This window comes from Cebus imitator, unplaced genomic scaffold (assembly GCF_001604975.1).
Source record: "Cebus imitator isolate Cc_AM_T3 unplaced genomic scaffold, Cebus_imitator-1.0 Scaffold16, whole genome shotgun sequence".
Taxonomy (NCBI): domain Eukaryota; kingdom Metazoa; phylum Chordata; class Mammalia; order Primates; family Cebidae; genus Cebus; species Cebus imitator.
The window spans coordinates 134,946-156,073 of NW_016107331.1; the positions used below are offsets into that span (position 1 = coordinate 134,946).

The 21,128-nt window shown below is 40.6% G+C and overlaps 1 protein-coding gene across 1 annotated transcript in view; it reads right to left on the minus strand.

The window, feature by feature from the left end:
• Positions 1-20,843, minus strand: part of HOMER1 (homer scaffold protein 1) — a 148,499-nt gene extending 127,656 nt beyond the window's left edge. Inside the window, exon 1 of the mRNA XM_017507296.2 lies at positions 19,454-20,843. Within this exon, the coding sequence (XP_017362785.1) occupies positions 19,454-19,458 (5 nt within the window). The 5' untranslated portion in view covers positions 19,459-20,843. The remainder of the gene's footprint in view (positions 1-19,453) is intronic.
• Between the last annotated feature and the right edge of the window lie 285 nt (positions 20,844-21,128).

Consider the following 21,128-nt stretch of genomic DNA (forward strand, 5'->3'; position numbering starts at 1 on the left):
TATTATCATTTAACAAATATTGCTTAATGTAGTTAAATGCATTCCATCATCACGTAAGTCCCCTAGTTTAAAAAAATCCACCATTGAGGATATAATAGAATTAGTACACAGGTAAAATTACTTTGGGTGAAACTACTTTGACTGAAAAGTGTACCCTTGTCCAGAAAGACCCAAAATATTTACCAAGAATAAGGAAGATAGGATAACTTGTGAAACTGTTTCCAAAATAATAATCTACTGAATTCTTAGTAAAAAATTAGAGCAATATTTAAGTGCTTATACCAATCAATTAACTTCTGTTACTTTCCTAGGTATGAAAAAAGGAAAAAAAAACACCTTATTAAATCATCCCTAATACACCTTGGTTCACAGGAGTGCAAGTGCTTTGTGTGTGGTATGTGTACTGGGCAGTAGTAGGCAATGGGCATACAAATATCAAATGCAATCCCAGACCTCAGAAGACCTCTAAGACTCTCCACAGGACTGGGTTTCAGGATGTTTTCCACAGAAAAGGCATCAAATGTTTAAAAAAATTGGTGATGTTTTGGCAATTTAATACTTATCTTCCAAGATAAGAGATATTCTCTATAGAAGGAAAAGGTCAACTAAGGGGGAAAAAGTGATACATATATTAAAATAACAGAATAGAACACTACAAAAATGGGATGTACCCATTTCTTCCTTCATTTTCAGCAGAATGAAGAAAATGAAAACCGTTTTGGGTTTTGTTTTTTTGAGACACAGTCTCACTCGGTCACCCAGGCTGGAGTGTAGTAGTGCAATCTCGGCTCGCAACCTCTACCTCCCAGGTTCAAGCGATTTCTCATGCCTCAGACTCGGGAGTAGCTAGAAGAACAGAGGTGTGCCACCACATCAAGCTAATTTTTTTATTATTAGTAGAGACAGGGTTTTACCATGTTGGCCAGGCTGGTCTTGAACTCCTGACCTCAGGTGATCACCCGTCTCAGCCTCTCAAAGTGCTTGGATTATAGGCCTAAGCCACCACAACTAGCTTGAAAATGAAAACTCTTCTAACACACTCTGCAAACCCTTCTAATTCTACTGTGCTCTTCAGGTACAATAATAACAAGATTTAGATGGTTTCAAGAACACCAGAATGTGTGACTTCTAATCTCATTGGGGACCTTTAGGCTCCTCAGCACTGTCTCCCATTCTTCCCTCTATTCCCAAGGCTCTGACCAACCTTTATATCCCTACACTTAGCAGATGACCCTGCCTTTTATCATTCACTGGAATGTAAGCTCCATGAAGGCAAGGCTCTTTGTTCACAGATCTCATGCACTCAGAACACTGCCTGACACATAACAGGTAATCAATGAATGTTTGTTAAATCAATGAATGGAGGAAATAGAGTCCCTCAACTAAGGAATTCCCTCACAGTCTCCTGCTCTTTAACCTACAAACTAGTCATATACTTCCCTTCAGTCTATCAGGACACTATTCCTCCTACTGAAGGTTAACTCCTCCACCTGTGCTCCACATTCTCGCCCAACTCCTCAATAATTATGCCTCTCTACTGTAATTTTTTAAATATCACTTGCCATGGACTCCTTTCCCAGCTCCGAAAAAAATGCTTAATCCCATTTTGTACACAAAACCAAAAGAACTTCCTGAACCCCAGAGCTTGCTGAAGCTACTATTTCTAAGATGCTTGGTTTTAAAGGAGAAGAAGACACATTTCTAGTGTCTGCTCCTCATCCTTCAACACCTTCACTTCATGGCAATTTGATTTCCACCCTAGGCTTCTCAAACAAGGTAAGATTGTTAAAGGACCATTACTTATCCAATTTAATTGTTTCTTGCCTCATTTGATGTTTCTGCTACATTTGATCCTGGCTACTACTTATTTTTTGAAACTCACTCCCTTTCTTGGCTCTTGTGACACTATTCTCACCTGACAGCTTTCTCAGCTGTCCCTTAAATGACTATTCCCAGAGATGCCTGATCTGTTCTTTTCTATAAATACCCTGCATGAGCTCATCCACATCCACAGCTTCAACCAAAAATTATACATTCTAATGATTCCCAAAACTCTATCCCCAGCCCAGTTCTCTTTTCTTGAATACCAGACCAACAATATTCAACTATAAAGCATTCTCATTTGGTTGACCACAATATCTCAAGGTTCCTTCAATTTGTCATCTCATCTTGCTACAAACTTGTTTCTCTCCTTTTGGTTCCCTTTATCAGCCAATGGCTGACCAAGGCAATCTCTTACTTCTCATAATATCTATCCAGTTCACTGTCAACGCTATAGACATTACTACTTAAATCTCTTGAATTCAAGCCCTGTTATACTCTGTTTTAATTCAAGCCATTATGCTTGACTAAATTGCTGCAATTAACCTATCTTGCAATTAAATTTGAGTGTCTCAGCTGGGTGCGGTGGCTCACGCCTCTAATCCCAATACTTTGGGAGACCAAGGTAGGTGAACACTTGAAGTCAGGAGTTTGAGACCAGCCTGACCATGGTGAAACTCTTGCTCTACTGAAAATACAAAAATTAGCCGGGCATGATGGCAGGTCCCTGTAATCCCAGCTACTAGGGAGGCTGAGGTGGGAAAATCACTTGAACTCAGGAGGCAGAGGTTTCAGTGAGCCCAGATCGTGTCATCGCACTCCAGCCTGGGCAACAAGAGCAAAACTCCATCTCAAAAAATAATAATAAAATTTGAGTGTCTCTAAGACACCCAAGCATTTTTCTCTCTACCTGCCTTCTCCAAGTCCAAAACTTCCTCCATATTGCAGCCTGAGTAGTTGATGTAACATGCAAGCATGGTAGTAACTACCAACTTAAAATTATTCTACTGCTCACCATTACTTAATAGCTTCTAAAGTTGTAAGCAGGAAGAAGTTATTCTCCTGTCATTTCTAGTTTTATATATGTTTTATGACAAACACATTAAATATGTATACATATTAATATGGAGAGTACATATAATTTTATAAACATACACATATGGAAGAAGATGTTCAAAATCTTTGAGATGGGTGCTGCATCAAAAATATTTGAAGACCATTAATCTAGAAGAGTACAATCCTCTTAATATGACATAGTCTTGATCTAGCCTCTATCCTTCTAGTCACATCTCCCTTAACTACCTTAACTTTCTAATTAGCATACTTCACCTCTGAAGCTTTACTTGTGCCACCTCTCTGCCTAAAATACCCTTACAACCCCTCACACAACTTCCCCTCCCCCAACTCTTGTTTGTTAAAGCTCAAAACAAACATGGCTGGCTATACGAAGCTTTCTCTGATCTTCCAAGGTGGAGGTGGGCACTTCCTTCTCTGTGCTCCCAAACACAACATACATTTCTATTACAGCACTTAAATCACAGTAATGTAATTTTCTTATTTACATGGCTATCTACTCATCTTGGTATTACCAGTGCCTGGCATGACTCATGACACAAATTAAGTGCTTCGTGTTTTTTATAAGTGCTCACGAGGCACAGTGTTAGGCAATACCTTAGTTACCTGACACAGCTGAGTCAGTGCTCTGTTTTCCTTAGGTTTGGGTTGATGATCAATTTTAAGTTTTTAATTTTAAGATATGCTTACATCATACATTGAGTTTTCAGGTGTTGGTTACAGGGAGCGATTTTTAGAAAGCCAACACTTTATCATCCACCAAATTCCAATCAATTAACTGTCAACAGTGTCAGCACATTCCGAAAGATGCCTTATAGAAATTCAAAAGCTAAGGGCTCAGTGATTCTGGTTAAACATGGCAAATTAATTGTACTCATTTATCTTCCTTTTCCAAAATTCCACCAAAATGAAAGTGAAGGGGAAAAAAAGGTATTTAAACTTATAACACCAAAGACTGTAAAAAGCAGCAGTAGTTCCTAAGTAACTTTATACAGTTTTCAAAATGTACTAAAGATGGAAAATAGAAGAAATAATGCCTGGCTTGACAAAACCAAGGAAACTATAATAAAAGTGCATGCAAAGAGGGAACTAAGTGAATTTAGAACTAAATTCCTGCTGGCTAGAATTTAGAGGCAAAGGGACCGCAGAGGAGGCGTGAAGTATGGGACTGAAATGGAGGAGCTGATTGAAGGTTTACATAACAGAGCAATGAGATTCCCACTCCTTCCCACAGTCAACCAACTACCTTTTCCAATAGCAGAAGACAGGAGTGGGGCCTAAAATAGGAGCACCAAGAGAAAGGCTGCAAACAGAACCTTGCCCCTACAAAAACTATCCCATTCCTGGCTTTCAGATTATAGCAGACAATGTATCTTATAGGTATATAACAGAAAATATACTTACCTTGCTCTCAGAATGTCAAGATTAGAACTCTACATAGGAAGATTCTCCTCTAAAGAAAATGAACACTGTCATAGAAAAACTTATAATCTTAGACAACAGATCTCCCCAGACTGACACTTCAGGACTAGCCAAAAAAATTTAGGCCAGTTCACCACCTAAATCTCTAAGACGAAGTCCACCAGTGACAGGACTCACTGATTCACAAAAAGCTTTTTAGTATCCTATACAACTGAGGTTCACCAGGTATTCCAGGATAGCTTCCAAAATGAAATAAACTAAATCAACAATAAAGGAACACAAAAGAAAGATAATTTAGGGAATAAAAAAATTTTAGGCCAGACACAGTTGCTCATGCCTATAATTCCAGCACTTTGGGAGGCCAAGGTGGGTGGATCACTTGAGGCCAGGAGTTCAAGACCAGCCTGGACAACATGGTGAAACCTCATCTCTACTAAAAAATACAAAAATTAGCCAAATGTGGTGGCATGCACCTTAGTCCCAGCCATTCGGGAGGCTGAGGCAGGAGAACTGTCTGAACCCAGGAGGCTACAGTGAGCTGAGATCACGCCACTGCACTCCAGCCTGGGTAACAGAGTAAGACTTTGTCTCAACAAACTTAAGGATATCTAGACAGAATAAATCAACTTAGAAGTAAATAAGATTTCTTCCAAAAGCAGAAAACTTCAAAAGTCAAAGTAGTATCTAGTAGTTTAAAAAACAATACATTCAGGAATATCAAAAAGCAGAAGTAATTCTCACCAAGAAATGGGCATAACTGCTAAATATTGTTAAAAGTAATCAGGTTTAAAAAGATTAGAGACCAATTTCAAGTTGTCTTGGATATTTTCGCTTATAAAAAACAGACAGGGCTAGGTGCAGTGGCTCACGCCTGTAATCCCAGCACTTTGGGAGGCTAAGGTGGGTGGATCACCTGAGGTCAGGATTTCAAGACCGGACTGGCCAACACGGTGAAGTCCCATCTCTACTAAAAAAAATACAAAAATTAGCCAGCAGTAGTGGTGCGCATCTGTAATCCCAGCTACTCAGGAAGCTGAGACAGGAAAATCATTTGAACTCAGGAGGTGGAGGTTGCAGTGAGCCAAGATCATGCACTCCAGCCTGGGAGAAAGAGTAAAACTCTGTCTCAAAGAAACAAAAAAAAGGGCAGCTCAATCAGGTTTTTCCCTCTTAGTTCAAGGTTCTAGTTTTTGCAACTTCAAAAGGAAGGGGTAGCAAGGAAGCAAGAGTGCTTTATGAGTCACTGAAGCTTTTGAATGGACAAAAGTTTCTCACATTTGATTTGTAAGCTTCATTTATCAAATGCAGCCACTTTCAAAGTACGTTCCTTGGACCAGCAACATCAGCATGACCTGGGAATCTGTTAGAAGAGTAAATTCATGGGCCCCATTACTAGACCCACTGAATCAAAAACTCGGGGGGTGAAGGAACTCCAGCGATCTGTGTTTTCTTTTTAACAAGGCCCCAAGATGATTCTGATGCAGGTTCAAAATTGAGAACCACTGATCTAATAAGTATTTCTGCCACTGTCATACTAGACTCTGATGCTCTGGTCTTTCTCCTTCAGTCAAGAGTTAAAGCATTTCCAAACTGACTGCATCTGACCTACATTAGAGTGTCACAATTGCCAGTAGGAGCTCAAAAAATGTTTGCTGAATAAGGGGTCCGGCTTCAGGTGTCCTTCTTTGGCCAGAGGGTTTCAAGAATACACTGGGTATGAATGTCCTCAGGCAGGACCTCTTCTCTTCACTTTCCTACAGTCTCCACCAATCCCTACTGTCTTGTACCTTATACTATCACATTTTTCTGCTCAGCCAATGACAGCATAAGAGTTTGAAAGCTCTGGGAAAAATAATTCCAAAATAATAATTTTAAATCTGGATACAATATGGTCCAACCTTCTCCTTACAAGTGAGAAAATCAAGTAACTTATAATTACCTTGGAATGATTCAGAAATTGTACAATATGCTATGACTGGTCCTTCTACTTGTAGGTCTCCACTTTTAAGCTTCAGGAAAAACGTTTTAAGATAACGTCTCAAGCTTTCTTTTTCTGGTCTTGAGTTCTTCAGAGAATTAGAGCCTGCCTATGTATTATGTAAATAGATACATAAGTATTCCAGAGGCTCATGTACCCAATAACTACAAAGATTATTGGACTTTAAAAGATAACAAGGTTGACTGATGGAATTTACATTTTAATATCAACTTTAAAAACTCTATACCAAACACATGTAATAACAAATCATTTATGAGAAGTACTTTATTCAAAATACAGTAGACCCTTAAATGAGTTTGAACTGCACCCGTACACTCAGAATAATTTTTATAATTGATTTTTTTCAATAAATGTATTGGAAAAATTTTTGGAGATTTGCTACAATTTGAAAAAAATCTACAAATGAACTGCATAGCTTAGAAAAACTGAAAAAAAAAAATAAGAAAAAGACGTTATGAGTGCATAAAACGTATGCAGATTCTAGTCTATTTTTTCATTTACTATCATAAAATATATACAAATCTACTATAAAGAGTTAAAATGTATCAAAACTTAGGCTAAAACTTACAGACCATACATGGCACATTCAGAAAAGTGCAAATACACATAAAGATGCAGTATTACCTCATAGCATAACATTAACTAGTACATATTATTCTACTGTAATAATTTGTAGCTAACTCTTGTTGATATTGCAGTGAGCTCAAGTGTTGTGAATATCTGCTTAAAATGCTCCAGTAAATTGTGTATCACAGTAAAATCACAGTTCTTGAATATTTTTCATCCTGTTTAAGTGCAATACCATAAACTTTGAATAACATCAAGAGACCCATATGAAGTGCCACTAGTGATGCTGGAAGTGCTCCCAAGAAGCAAAGTCATGCTTTTACAAGAAAAAGCTGACTGTCTGATATGTACTGCAGATTGAGGTCTGCAGCTGCAGTTGCCTACCATTTCAAGATAAATGAATCCAGAGTAAGGACCACTGCAAAAAAGAAAAGACAATTTGTGAAACCATCTCTGTCACTATACTAGCAGGTGCAAAAACCTTGCAATTTTTGCAAAATACCTTTTAATCTCGTACTGAAAATGAGGCTTCTCTGTGGGTGAAGGGTTACTATAAAAAATAGCTATTTAATATGATTCGAGAAAAAGTAGATTTATGATAACTTAAAGCAAAAACAAGATGAAGAATCTAAAGCTGGAGAATTTAATGCCAGGAAAGGATGGTTTGATAATATCAGAAGAGCTTTGGCTTAAAAAATGTCCAGATAACAGGAAAAGCAGCTTCTGCCCACCAAAAGGCAGTACATCAGTTCCCAGATACCATTAGGAAAATCACTGAGGAGAAAGGATATTTGTCCTTAAAAGAGGCTTTTAATGCAGATGCCTCTGTCACCACAGATGATAAAACCAACCCCTCCTCTTCCTCAGCCTACTCAATATGAAGAAATGAGGATGAAGACCTTTAAGATGATTCACTTCCATGTAATGAATAGTAAATATATTTTCTCTTCCTTCTGATTTTTTTTTGAAACACAGTTTCCCTCTGTCACCCAGGCTGGAGTCCAATGGCTCACTGCAACCTCCATCTCCTGGTCTCAAAGTGATGCGATTCTTGTGCCTCAGCCTCCTGAGTAGCTGGGACTACAGGTATGCACTACCACGCTTGGCTAATTTTTCTATTTTTAGTAGAGATGGGGTTTTGCCATGTTGGCCAGGCTGGTCTCAAACTCCTGGCCTCAAGTGATCCACCTCCCAAAGTGTGGGGATTACAGGCGTGAGGCACTGTGCCTGGCTCCTTATGATTTTCTTAATGACACTTTGTTTTATCTAGCTTACGAATTCTCCAGTGTACAAATACAGTAGATAAAACATATAACATATAAAATACGTGTTAATCAACTATGTTATTGATAAGGCTTCCAATCAACTGTAGGCTATTAGTAATTAAGCTTTGAGAGAGTCAAAAGTTAAATGTGGGTCGGTAGGGCAATTAGTACCTCTAACCCCCACCATGTTCAAGATACAACTGCATAATACATTGTGCAGAGACTTACACTAAAATTAAAATGCAGCTTTTTTCAGTACCATCTAGAAGGAAAACAAGATACATTTAACGAACTCACCTATAAGATACTAAGTTTGCAGTAAAAATAAATCTTTGTAAAGCACTATGAAGAGTTAGAAACGCTTCTCCAAGTGAATCTGTATCTATGTAAGTATTCATTGAGGAACACCTGTTCTAATGGTAAGCACCATAAGGAGCTAGGGGATCGAGCATACTCTCTGCCATGTCAAAGCTGCACAACCTCCCATAGTCACATTTTCCCTTTGAGCTGCATCTCCATCTCCATACAAAGTACAGTTTAGTGCTAATACTCCAATAACTACAAGAGAAACACTCCTTATACTTCAACAAGTTTTGCTAGCACTAGAGTATTCTTTAGCCAACCTTGAAAGGAATGAGATAGAATTTGAGATAAAGCTAAAATTGATACAAATATATACATGTATCTAGATGTAAGAATAATGACTGGTCCTGATAATATTTTACTGTAGATAATCAACATTTTTTTAAAACTCTCACCCTTAAATCCCAAGAGAGGCCAGGTGTGGTGGCTCATGCCTGTAATCCCAGCACTTTGGGAGGCTGAAGTATGCAAATCACCTGAGGTCGGAAGTTCAAGATCAGCCTGACCAACATGGAGAAACTCCATCTCTACTAAAAACACAAAATTAGCCAAACGTGGTGGCACATGCCTGTAATCCCAGCTACTTGGGGCTGACGCAGGAGAATCACTTGAACCCAAGAGGCGGAGGCTGCAGTGAGCCGAGATCGCACCATTGCACTCCAGCCTGGGCAACAAGAGTGAAACTCTGTCTCAAAATAAATAAATAACCCAAGAGGAGTTCTCTTTTTAATATCCTCACCCTTAAAACTCAAGAATTCCCTGTTTAATACCTCACCCTTAAAACCCAAGAGACGTTCTAAAACTTAGTATGTTCATTACAGAGAAACTACAAGATTCAGAAAGACTAAAAAACAAAATTTTATAATTTTACCTCCCAGAAATAAACATGGTAGCACTTTAATTAGTCTCTTTCAAACATTTTTATGCATATACAGAATTTTATATATTTGAGGCCATACAGAACATAAAATTTCACATCCTGATTTCTAATTGACCACGTACCATCTCTGAAAACATTCTTTGGGACAGCTTCCACCACATGAATAGCCATATTGTAACAATCTAGATTTTATACTGATTACTCAAAATATACAGTTGACCCTTAAACAATTTGTGAGTTAAGGGCACTGACCCACACTCAGTAAAAAATCTGCATGAGCCGGGCGCGGTGGCTCAAACCCGTAATCCCAGCACTTTGGGAGGCCGAGGCGGGTGGATCACGAGGTCAAGAGATCGAGACCATCCTGGTCAACACGGTGAAACCCCGTCTCTACTAAAAACACAAAACATTAGCTGGGCATGGTGGCGCGTGCCTGTAATCCCAGCTACTCAGGAGGTTGAGGCAGGAGAATTGCCTGAGCCCAGGAGGCGGAGGTTGCAGTGAGCCAAGATTGCGCCATTGCACTCCAGCCTGGACAACAAGAGTGAAACTCCGTCTCAAAAAAAAAAAAAAAATTTGCATGTAACTTTTGTCTCCTCAAAAACTTTACTCATAACCTACTGTTGACTAGAAGCCTTATAACATAGTCAATTAACACACATTTTGTATGTTACATGTATTATATACTGTATTCATATAATTAAGTAAGCTAGAGAAAAGACCATGTTATTAAGAAAATCAGGCCAGGCTTGGTGGCTCATACCTGTAATCCCTGCACTTTGGGAGGCTGTGGTGGGCAGATCACTTGAGCTCAAGTGTTCGAGACCAGCCTGGCCAACACGACAAAACCCTGTCTCTACTAAAAATACAAAAATTAGGCATGGTGGCTGCACCTATAATCCCAGCTACTCAGGAGGCTAAGGCAAGAGAATTGCTTGAACCCAGGAGGCAGAGATTGGAGTAAGCCAAGATCACGCCACTGCACTCCAGCCTAGGCAACAAAGTGAGACTCTGTCTCAAAGGAAAAAGAAAGAAAAAGAAAAATTGTAAGAGAAAATGTATTTACTATCCATTAAGTGGAAGTGGATCATCATAAACATCCTTATCCTCCTCATCTTCATGTTGAGTAGGCTGAGGAGGAGGGAGAGGAAGGGTTGGTCTTGCTGTCTCATGGGTGACAGAGGTGGAAGAAACTCTGCATAGAAGTGAACCCACACAGTTAAAACCTATGTTGTTCCAAAGCATCTGTACTCAAAATAAAATTAAACAGTAATGTCATCATTAATACCTATTTCCACTATACTAACATAGGCATAGAAATAAATATCAATTTAACAATAGTAAAATACTAAATGAAAGCAACAATGAAATACACAACTAAAATCTTATAGATTATCAGTTGGGTAAGGAAAACGGCAGCCTGCAAGATCTAGATTTTTTTTTTTTTTAATCAACAGAATCTCAAGAAAGTCAGAAAACACTAAGGAATATCAACTAATCAAAGACACCTGTACCTGTAGCTGGGCACACAAAAGGTTTATCAAGGAAGGTTTTGGGAGTAGTCCCATTGAGCTTAATGTATACATATCCCTGGCAATACTGAGTAAACAAGAGTAGGCGGAATCCTCAATCTGTAAACATCTTGGGAGCTGGCGGGGTGATTAAGCAAAGCCCACAAATTTTAATGTTAAAAGCCATGAGACAGTGATTCATAACAACAGAGTTAGAGAGAAAACAGTACTTACTGTTTTACAAAGGAATAAGGAAAAAAAAAAACAAAAAGCAAAACAAAAAAAGGGCAAAGAAAGGTAAAGGGATAAACAACTTAATTATAATAGGTTCAAAATAACTGTCCCATATACATTTAGGAATGTACAGACTTACCTTCCAGGAGGACTTACTGACAGAAATGCCTAATGTGAGTATTTTGAGGTCTTTGATAGTCATGTCCTAAAGACCATTATTAAGAGCCTAATGGGCCGGGCGCGGTGGCTCACACCTGTAATCCCAGCACTTTGGGAGGCCGAGGCGGGTGGATCACGAGGTCAAGAGATCGAGACCATCCTGGTCAACATGGTGAAACCCCGTCTCTACTAAAAATACAAAAAATTAGCTGGGCATTGTGGCGCGTGCCTGTAATCCCAGCTACTCAGGAGGCTGAGGCAGGAGAATTGCCTGAACCCAGGAGGCGGAGGTTGCGGTGAGCCGAGATTGTGCCATTGCACTCCAGCCTGGGTAACAAGAGCGAAACTCCGTCAAAAAAAAAAAAAAAAAGAGCCTAATGAGGGAAACTGGAAAGTAACTAGGCAGAAAATTCCAACTCACACAAAGTCTTGTTCAGAACAACCCTTATAAATACTTAAATAAGACAGAAGAAAGATTATAACTACTTAAGATTGAGATATATGTAAATATAAAGGTAAAAGGATCCAAAAATTTAGCTACAAAAATTATGAGAAAAATAACTGTATAGGCCCAACTGCTAGAAATCAGGATTTTCTGTATATGAGCACTAATTCCCCCAAATCCTTCCAATATTGCACATGTGTACTGCACTATACACTAGTGGGTTAGGAAGAACAATGTATAGTACCCCAAGATATATGTATCAGAGCTATGCCTCTCAGTAGATTTCTATTAAGACTCCCCAACTTGGCTGGGTGCAGTGGCTCATACCTATAATCCCAGCACTTTGAAAGGCCAAGGTAGGCAGATCACTTGAGGTCAGGACCAACATGGTGAAACCCCATTCTACAAAAATACAAAAATTAGCCAGGTATAGTGGCGCCACCTGTAGTCCCAACTACACTCAAGGCTGAAGCAGGAGGTTCACCTGAGCCCAGGAGGTGGAGGTTGTACTGAGCTGAGATCGTGCCATTTCACTCCAGCCTGGGCAACACAGCAAGACTCCATCTCAAAAAAGACTTCTCAACTAGACAGTGACAAATGAGGAACAAACCATTCTGGGGGAAAGGGAGAGGGGAATCAAGGACATTCTCTTGTACAGGCCTCTGGGCTCTGAAGCATGTGACCACATGGATCCAGACATGCCAACAGACCTGACATAATAAACATGACTTTCAATGACCTTATAATGAAATAGCTTTAGTATCTGTGGTTCCTAACACAGCTCTTTGCTTATGTTTAATTTCTACCTAACTCTTGTTTGGTAATTTTACAAAAAGCCCTCAATTCTTACAACTGTTGTGCTTTGACGACTCAGTGCCAACACTTCTCAAAAGATAACATGGAAACTCTTCTTATTTTGTGGAAGAACATTAAAATAAGATGTTCATAAAGCCAAGCTATTTTTTAAGCTAACATTAATATTAGGTGTTAAGAGATGGTGATTTTTCAAAAGGTAAAGAAAATGCAAAGGTAAGTATACTATGAAGATAAAATATTGATTAGATTGCTGATGGGGGGGTGGTTTAGAAACACTTTTATTTTCTGATACAAAACAGAAAACAGTGACTTTCTGCCTTCCTTTACTAGCCTACCTTAAAAGAAAAAAACACATATAAAGGTCAATAAAATTCAGTTCTTAACTAAGACAAATGTTAGTTCTATATATAAAATTATTTTAACTACACAAGAGCCATACTGGCTTCACAGTCCATTATTGGAGGGTCAAAACCTCAATGAAGGAATAGTTAAAAAGATGCCCCCATAAAATTTATTCCATTATCTGAAATGTTTAGCAGACAAAAAAATAGTAATTCTAAATTGTACTTACCAGAGAAGTGAACAAATTTTTTTAAACTTTTAAAAACAAGATTTTAAAAAAATGAAAGAAGACAAAACAAAAAAGACTGCATGTGTCGATAATATAATTTCCCTCAAAAATACTGTTTAAACAAGCAGCATTCTTACCAGTTTCATCTTTTTTTCCTTTCTCAGACATTTCATGAAGGAGCACAGAAATGACCAACATGTTACACTCAAGACAGATGAAAAAAGAAGTATCAAAAGGTATGAAATGCTAAAATTAAGAGCATTAAGTTCATCAATAAAACTGACTCTTTTAACAGAGAGTCATTATGGATGTCCTAATTTTAGAGATTATGGAGAGGTGTGCTACAAAAATTAAGATTAAAATATACGATTTTGGCCAGGTGCGATGGCTCATAGCAAAGCAGACAGATCACTTGAGTTCAGGGGCTCAAGACCAGCCTAGGCAGCACGATGAAACCCCATCTCTACAAAAAATACAAAAATTAGCCTGCTATGGTGGTGTAAACTTCTAAGTCCCAGCTACTCAGAAGGCTGAAGCGGGAGGATTACTTGAGCCTGAGAGGTCAAGGCTGCAGTGAGCCATGATCACACCACTGCACTCCAGCATGGGCCACTGAACTGTCAAAAGAAGAAAGAACGAAAGAAAAGAAAGAAAAGAAAAAGAAGAAAGAAAGAAAGAAAGGAAGGAAGGAAGGAAGGGAGGGAGGAAGGGAGGAAGGGAGGGAGGGAGGGAAGGAAGAAAGAAAGAGAGAGAAAACAAATATAAATATATATATGATTTTATTCACATGTTGAAGACCACTGAATGATTAGTTTCTAAAAAGTTTCACCTACTCTTGCAATGCTCATTAAGATTTGAAAATTTTATCTCAATTCTTGTAGGTGACCTAAAATCTACATATTCTTTATCATATGTAGATTCTTTTGAAATGAAAATATTTAACAAACCTGAAACTTTACAATGCCTCAAAATCACTCAATTTTTCAAAAACAAACAAATATTAGCCATAGGCCATAAGGCATTACAAACATGTAACACACACAAAAAACTGCACATTTCATTCCACTAGATAGGTCCTGAGATATAAATCAGTGTAAATTGTTTTGTAGTCATTTAAAAAATACATGAGAAAAAATTATACCAGTAAACATTAAGCACTCGGCACTCATTTTCCCTACTCTTCTGTCCAGTTAGTTATATTAATCCCAAATAACAATCCAGTAACCAAAAATAAATACTTCAACTAAACACTAAAGACTTAAGGAAAAAAACACACAAAAATCACATGGCAGTAGGGAGGTTAGACCTTTTGGGATGTTACTATCTTTTCTTCTGAGATGTTTAATCACTCAAAACTATAAACTATGAATAAGGAAAGTTTCTTCTATCAACCCCTTAACTTGCAAATTCACTATTTTATGAGCCATCTGAGTTAGTGACCTTGCTAGGAACACACCATATTCTTCGCTACATTATTACCTCTGCACATGAAATGCCCTAATTCTGAAGGAGCCCCACTCAGCCAACTATACATCTCTAAGTCACCATCCCTTCCCTCTCCACTTCAGAACTTTCCAGGACCTGCCCAACTATCCACTTCCTCTACCCAGCCAGGGTTCACTGTTCTGGCTTGGTGTTTCCACAGGATGTAAGACACAAAACGAAATTTTAAATGATTTTAAAAACTGCTTCCTCACTCTACTTCCCTGATCATGTCCTTACTCTGTTTAAAACCCTTTAGTAATCTTCACACAGAAGAGAAGTGCTTTTCAAATTACCAGTTGCTACTACAGAGTTGTTAAATAGAGTGGGTCACCATCATCAGTCTATCTTAAAAATAAAATAGAATGGAACAGAATAGAAACTACCAGAGTGGATCATACAAAGCATGGGTATCATGTAGTGACATTTTATCATTTATATACAAGCATATTAGGTTGCAATGTAAAGATGCTTATCTTTACAATGGGTCATAGCCAAAAAACCCTCCAAACATACTAAACTACAGGATCATCCAATCTTTCATTTATCTACATGGCTCTCTAACTCAGCCCCTGCATAATAAGGCTCTAGACCTATCTTTTGCTACACCAAAGGGAGCTCAAGCAAACAAGCTTGTCACGCCAAACTTCTTTGCAGTTCCTCATTTTAGTGTTGTCAATCACTTTTCCCTCTGCCTTGAATGCCCTCTAATTTGTCTAAGAGGCTCACTTGTACTCATCTTTCAGTATTTAACACCTATCACCTCCTCCACAAAGCCTTTTTATGCTTCCTTCAGCAGCGAATGCCCCCCCCCAACATACACACTTTGTGTCTATAACCCCCTACATTATAGCTCCTACAAAATTTCATTGCACATTTTAATTTTAGGCTTGACTGTCTTCTCAACTTGTAAAGTATAAACTAAGGGAAGGAGTACTTTGTACTGGCCTTCATATCAGCAGCACTGAGCTAGGTACATGCACTATAACACAGGTTCAAAGTCGGTTAAGTGAACAAATGAAGAATTAAGGACTTGCATCTAACTCGTCTGTTGTCAGGAACGACAGGATGATTATCCTTGCAATAAAACCCATTCACAGTGTTGGATCAAGATTTTCACATTTTTGCTACAACCCAGAACTGCAGACTGAGGCAAAAGGTGGTGTCAGCTTTGTGTCTTTCAGCAAAGAAACTCAGTTTGGGCTGCAATGTAGCAGCACTGATGTCCATGCTTCTGGAAGTTATTTGGGGAAAAAGGGAGAAGGAGGACTCCAGAGGTTCCCATGGGCAGGTGAGATAAATCAGAAACAGCATTAACAGATTCCATTAGCAGGGAGAGCCCCATTTTATGTATAACTAGCTCTTAACAGGGGAAAAGAAAGAAAGAATTCTTATCAACTGCTGATGGCACTAGGTTGCCAATATGAGGTAAGTAAAAACAAAGGGTATCATGAAATAACTGGCTGAAATTACTAGATTTCTGTTGCTTACTCTAATAGTTCTGAAATAGCTACTGATTCACTGCTCTCATTATGAGATAATATTTGAAGGTTGGGGGTGGGAGGTCATACCTAACAGGGGCTCCTCACTGAGGCTTCAAAATTTTTCAAAGACTTCATTTTATGTAAATGAATGCCTTAATTTTTAGGGGATCTGATACACCTATTTTACAAACCCTTACTTTAGTTGTCTTCACTGCAATTAACAACGGTTCATGCAGCATCCAAGATACTTTGACAGACTTTGCCAACTGTCAAGTTTCAGCTGTTCTTTTCCATTTCCACAAAGTTCATCAACTGCTATTTGGGGAGCCATAATTTTTTCCTGCCCAATCACTGATTTTATTAAAAATAATTCCTTTGCTTAGACTGCCCCTAGACTTGCAATAATATCTACAATTAAGACAAAGATAAATCCTTATTACAACCTAACATTAGTTTAAAAAAAAAGTTGTAATATGTGAAACACTTTACTCACAGTATTCAATTTTAGATATCTACGACAGTAAGGTAATTAAGGATTGCCCAGGTAAAAGGCCATTTTAAGCCCTGTCTGCTTTTGTTTTAAATAGGTCCAGACAGCTATGCTAATTCCACAAATATTTATTAGGCATAAATACCCATAAAGTGTGGAAATGTCAGCAAATGCCTTTGCTATACACTCTTCTCTTCTGCTTCCACCTACCCTTCCTCTCTCAACTCAGATAAAACAAGTCACTATCAATGAGAAAGGGTCACAACTCCAAATATAGGCTTTCCAAAAACAAACAAACGCACCACAAATGCTCACTCCTTTATCTCCTCAGTCCACACATAGGACTTTATTAACTAAAGGGAAGATACACTCATTTATAAACAAATTTAATTTTGCTAAGTGTCTAAAGGCACGTTAGACGTGGCACTTACTCTCTCATTTTAAACACTAGCCCCCTCAGTATTAAATTTATCCTCTCTTCCAGTTGTAGGCCCTTCGGGAGCCGTGGCTTAAGGTGCAAACATGGCCAAGTCCAAGAACCACATACCACACACAACCAGTCCCGAAAATGGCACAGAAATGGTACCAAGAAACCCCAATCACAAAGATACGAATCTCTTAAAGGGGTGGACCCCAAGTTCCTGAGGAACATGTGCTTTGCCAAAAAGCACAAGAAGGGCCTAAAGATGCAGGCCAACACCACCAAGGCCATGAGTGCACGTGCCGAGGCTATCAAGGCCCTCATAAAGCCCAAGGAGGGTAAGCCCAAGATCCCAAAGGGTGTCAGCTGCAAGCCCAATTGACTTGCCTACATTGCCGACCCCAAGCTTGGGAAGTATGCTCGTGCCCACACTGCTAAGGGGCTCAGGCTGTGCCAGCCAAAGGCCAAGGGCAAGGCCAAAGCCAAGGATCAAAACAAGGCCCAGCCTGCAGCTCCAGCTTCAGTTCCAGCTCAGGCTCCCAAAGGTGCCCAGGCCCCTACAAAGGCTTCAGAGTAGAGATCTCTGTTTACCAACGTAAGGACGGAAGGACTGGTGCAACCCCCACCCCCACCACCCAGCCCAGGCCGCCATCTGCATGGGGCTGAGGTCCTCCTGTGCTATTTGTACAAATAAATCTGAGGCAGGAAAAAAAAAATTCATCCTAAGCTTCCCTTGGTAAAATGACGGGCATTCATGCAGCTTAAAGGTTGTGGAAAACTGATTTTCTTCCAGGGTGCTGCTACTCCACAGTCTAGACAAAATGCAACGATCAACATGAAAAACTGCTGCTTGATTTTTTTTTTTCCTCCAACATGTTTTAAACAGAGCTGCAGATGCTCAAGGGAAGCCATATTTCAAAGGTTTTAAACAGTAGTATTTTTCAGTATTTTCTCTCATTTTAAATGGGTGCAATTCATCCAAAACATTTTTCAAATGCCATTATTTTTCAGCGTTTAAGTGCTTAAACTGCTTAGAGAGAAAACGGTCTCCATCAGAAAGATCTACTTCCAGAAACCAACCAGTGATCATTAAAATGAGGAGAACAAAAAGAAAATAATTCGTTTTTTACAGGTTGGAAAAATATTTAAGTCATCTCTAACTCCTTCAATTTACAGATAATAGAGTCCACAGAGGTTAAGTAATTTGCCTCAGATAACTAAGCTACTAATAGCAGCGCTAGAAATAGAATGAGGTATTTTAATTACTCTTAGCAGTATCTCCAAATCATGCAAGTTATATATACACTCATCACTTGTCATTTAAGTTTTTAAAACCATTATCACTTTTGTCATTAATTCCTGAGGAAAGTCTCCTACAACATGTTCTAAATGTTCAAAGCTATGCATATTAAAATTCAAATTCTAACACCAAAAAGAAGGTACTATTCAAGAACTTTCCTCAGAAAGTTTCAACCGTGTGTACATCCCTAAAGCATCACAATGAATTTCACAGTCCATTCTTTCAAAACCTGTCCTTCAACTACACTTTAGATGTGTTTGTTCAACCACACACACAAAGAGGAAATTCTCAAAGTACTTCTGCCAAAAAGCACTGACAATATGTCAATGAAATGAGGTTACTCCATTAACATATTATGGGTTTCCAGCTTAAATTAGGAAGTATCACTAACATTTCATCAACCCACAGTGTGAAGAGTTAATAAACGGCTGGAAAATGCACTCTCGGTTGGCTCTGGGTCTGAAGGCAGGTGTAGATCTGATATATTAACACAAACTGAAGGGCTGAGCTTAAAAGCTAAAAACAAAAAGAGTGAACAAGTTTTTTCAACAAAAAGCCTTTTCCTGTGGAATGCACCCGCACCATGGTGACCGCATCAGTAAAACTGAATTTCAGATTTTCGTTTTACCCTCCAGTAAATCAATTCCATACATTTTAGCTTTGAATATTCAAGGGCGAAACAGAGGGCACCGTGAGGGCAACAATTTACTCTGGATCACTTTCAAGGACTGTTGTCTAGCCACTCATTACAATCGTTCCTTTGTGCAACTCATTATTCTAAAAGTACTGAGAGAATGCAGTACTTCTCTTTGAAAGAGAACCATCAGCAAAAGCTAAGATAATGTGATTTCGATTACAAACTGATGCAGCGGTCTGATCAGTAAAGTGTAGGATGCGTTGTCTTTGTAATTATTACTCACAAATCCACATTCAAGTTACAAACGATATGTTCTCCTTATTTATGACCTCTGGTACTACTCTACAAAAATGCAAAAATAACTGAAAAGGTTAGCATGCTTATTTCTTTAAAGTATGACCAGCTTAGCAAGGTGGCAAGTTTATTTGAAAACACAAAACACAATCGCCACCACCGCTCAATAATACACATACATAAACAGATTCGAAGCTGTTAAGCACAAAATTCCTTACCCCATTTTGCCCAGTGAAAACTTGCTCTGAAGTTTCAGCTCTTAATGCTACGGAATAACTTCCAAAGGAATTTCTCCGGCTGCTGTTTCGCAGTTGCCTTTCCACCCCCACCCCCAGATCCTTGTCCGGAGGTATTTCAAGGATGCTGCCAATTCAATTAGTTCTCTTAGGTAAAATGATTTCTCTCTTGTAAATACCAAAACGTTCAAACAGAGGCGGCATTTGCTTATTGGAGTTAAAATGCTTTGCGGAGGAGACAGCGATCAACTCTATTCCACAAAATGAGTCTACAAGTAGGAAAATGCAGAATCCGGCTTCACCGAGTCCTATTAAAAATGAGTTCGCTGGTCATTTCGTTCAAGTCCTCCTAGACACTCAGGGGTAGCCAGGTAACTCGGCCTTTTCGGAGCTAAGGCTGCGGGTTCAAATTTCTCCACCACACCAGGTCCCCAGGGGTGGATCGAGCAACCAAACGCGACGTGCACGTGAATAAAAATCCCAAAAGCAGTAATGCCACGGTTTCCCTGCACTCACATTAGGAAAAAAACTACATAGAAAAATCTCCTCGAAGTGCAAACCCAGCAGCTCGCAACCTGCACGGCACTCCACATTGGAATCTGTCTTTTTTAGTGTTTCTCCTCCTAAGACTCGGAGCAGAGACGAGGTGGGGAGGAGGAAGAGAAGGCTAGGCAGGATCGATTCATTCTCCCGAGGAGAATAAACGGAGCCATTTCCAGGCTGGCAGCAGGCTGGGGACGCAGCGCACGCCAGGGAGCTGGAGGAGGGGGCCCGATCCCACCTCCCTCAGCCCCTTCCCGCCCCCCGCCGCCGAACACAATGGAGCCCGGCTCGCGCCCGGCCCTACATTCGCGGCTGCCCCCTCTTCCCTCCTCTCTTCGGAGCACAGAGGGTCTGAGGCTCCAGTCAGCGGAGAATGAATGAATCAGAGAGCCAAGCCCCGCGCTTCCAATGGCACCCTGCCCCCAGCTCCAGGGCGGGCAAGCAGCGGGAGGAGCGGGCCGAAGGGTCAACGGGCGCCCGCCCGAGCCAAGGCAGGAGGCTAAGCCCGCGTCGGGGCCAGGAGAGCTGGGCTTGAAGCCGTAGCGCAGCCGCCGCTCCCGCGCCCCCACCCCTGCTCCTCGTCTCTCACGCTCCGCGCCGCCGCCACGCGCCGCCTCACATTCCCGGGGCCCCGCCGCCACCTCTTCACACTTCCATCAGCGCCCGCCTCCGCCGGCCTCCGGCTCCCGCCCGGCAGAGAGCAACGCCAGCCAGGGCGGCCTAAAGCCCGCCGCTGCCGCTACCTCTGCCTCCACCGGCTGACTGGCAGAGCGGAGGGTGCCGCTTTCCCGGTCAGCGCTGCCGGCGTGAAGCGAGCGCGGCGGCAGAGCAGGCTGCGGGGGGCGGGAAGGGGGCGGAGAGAAAGGGGGGCGAGAGCGGTCCCTCCCCCTGCTCACGGGAGGGGGCAGGAGGCGGTGGCCGCCGCGAAGCCGCGGCCGGGAGCTGGGGCGCGGACCTGTCCCGGGAGCCCAACGGGCCCTGCGGGCAGCGGGCAACTGGAGAAAGCAGCAGCCGCTAGGCGGCGGAGAGGCTGGTGGTGCGGCGCCGAGCGACCCTCGTGGGGAGCTGGGCCCGGGGCAGGCCCTCAGTTCGTCCGTCCTTCTTTCCCCCCTCC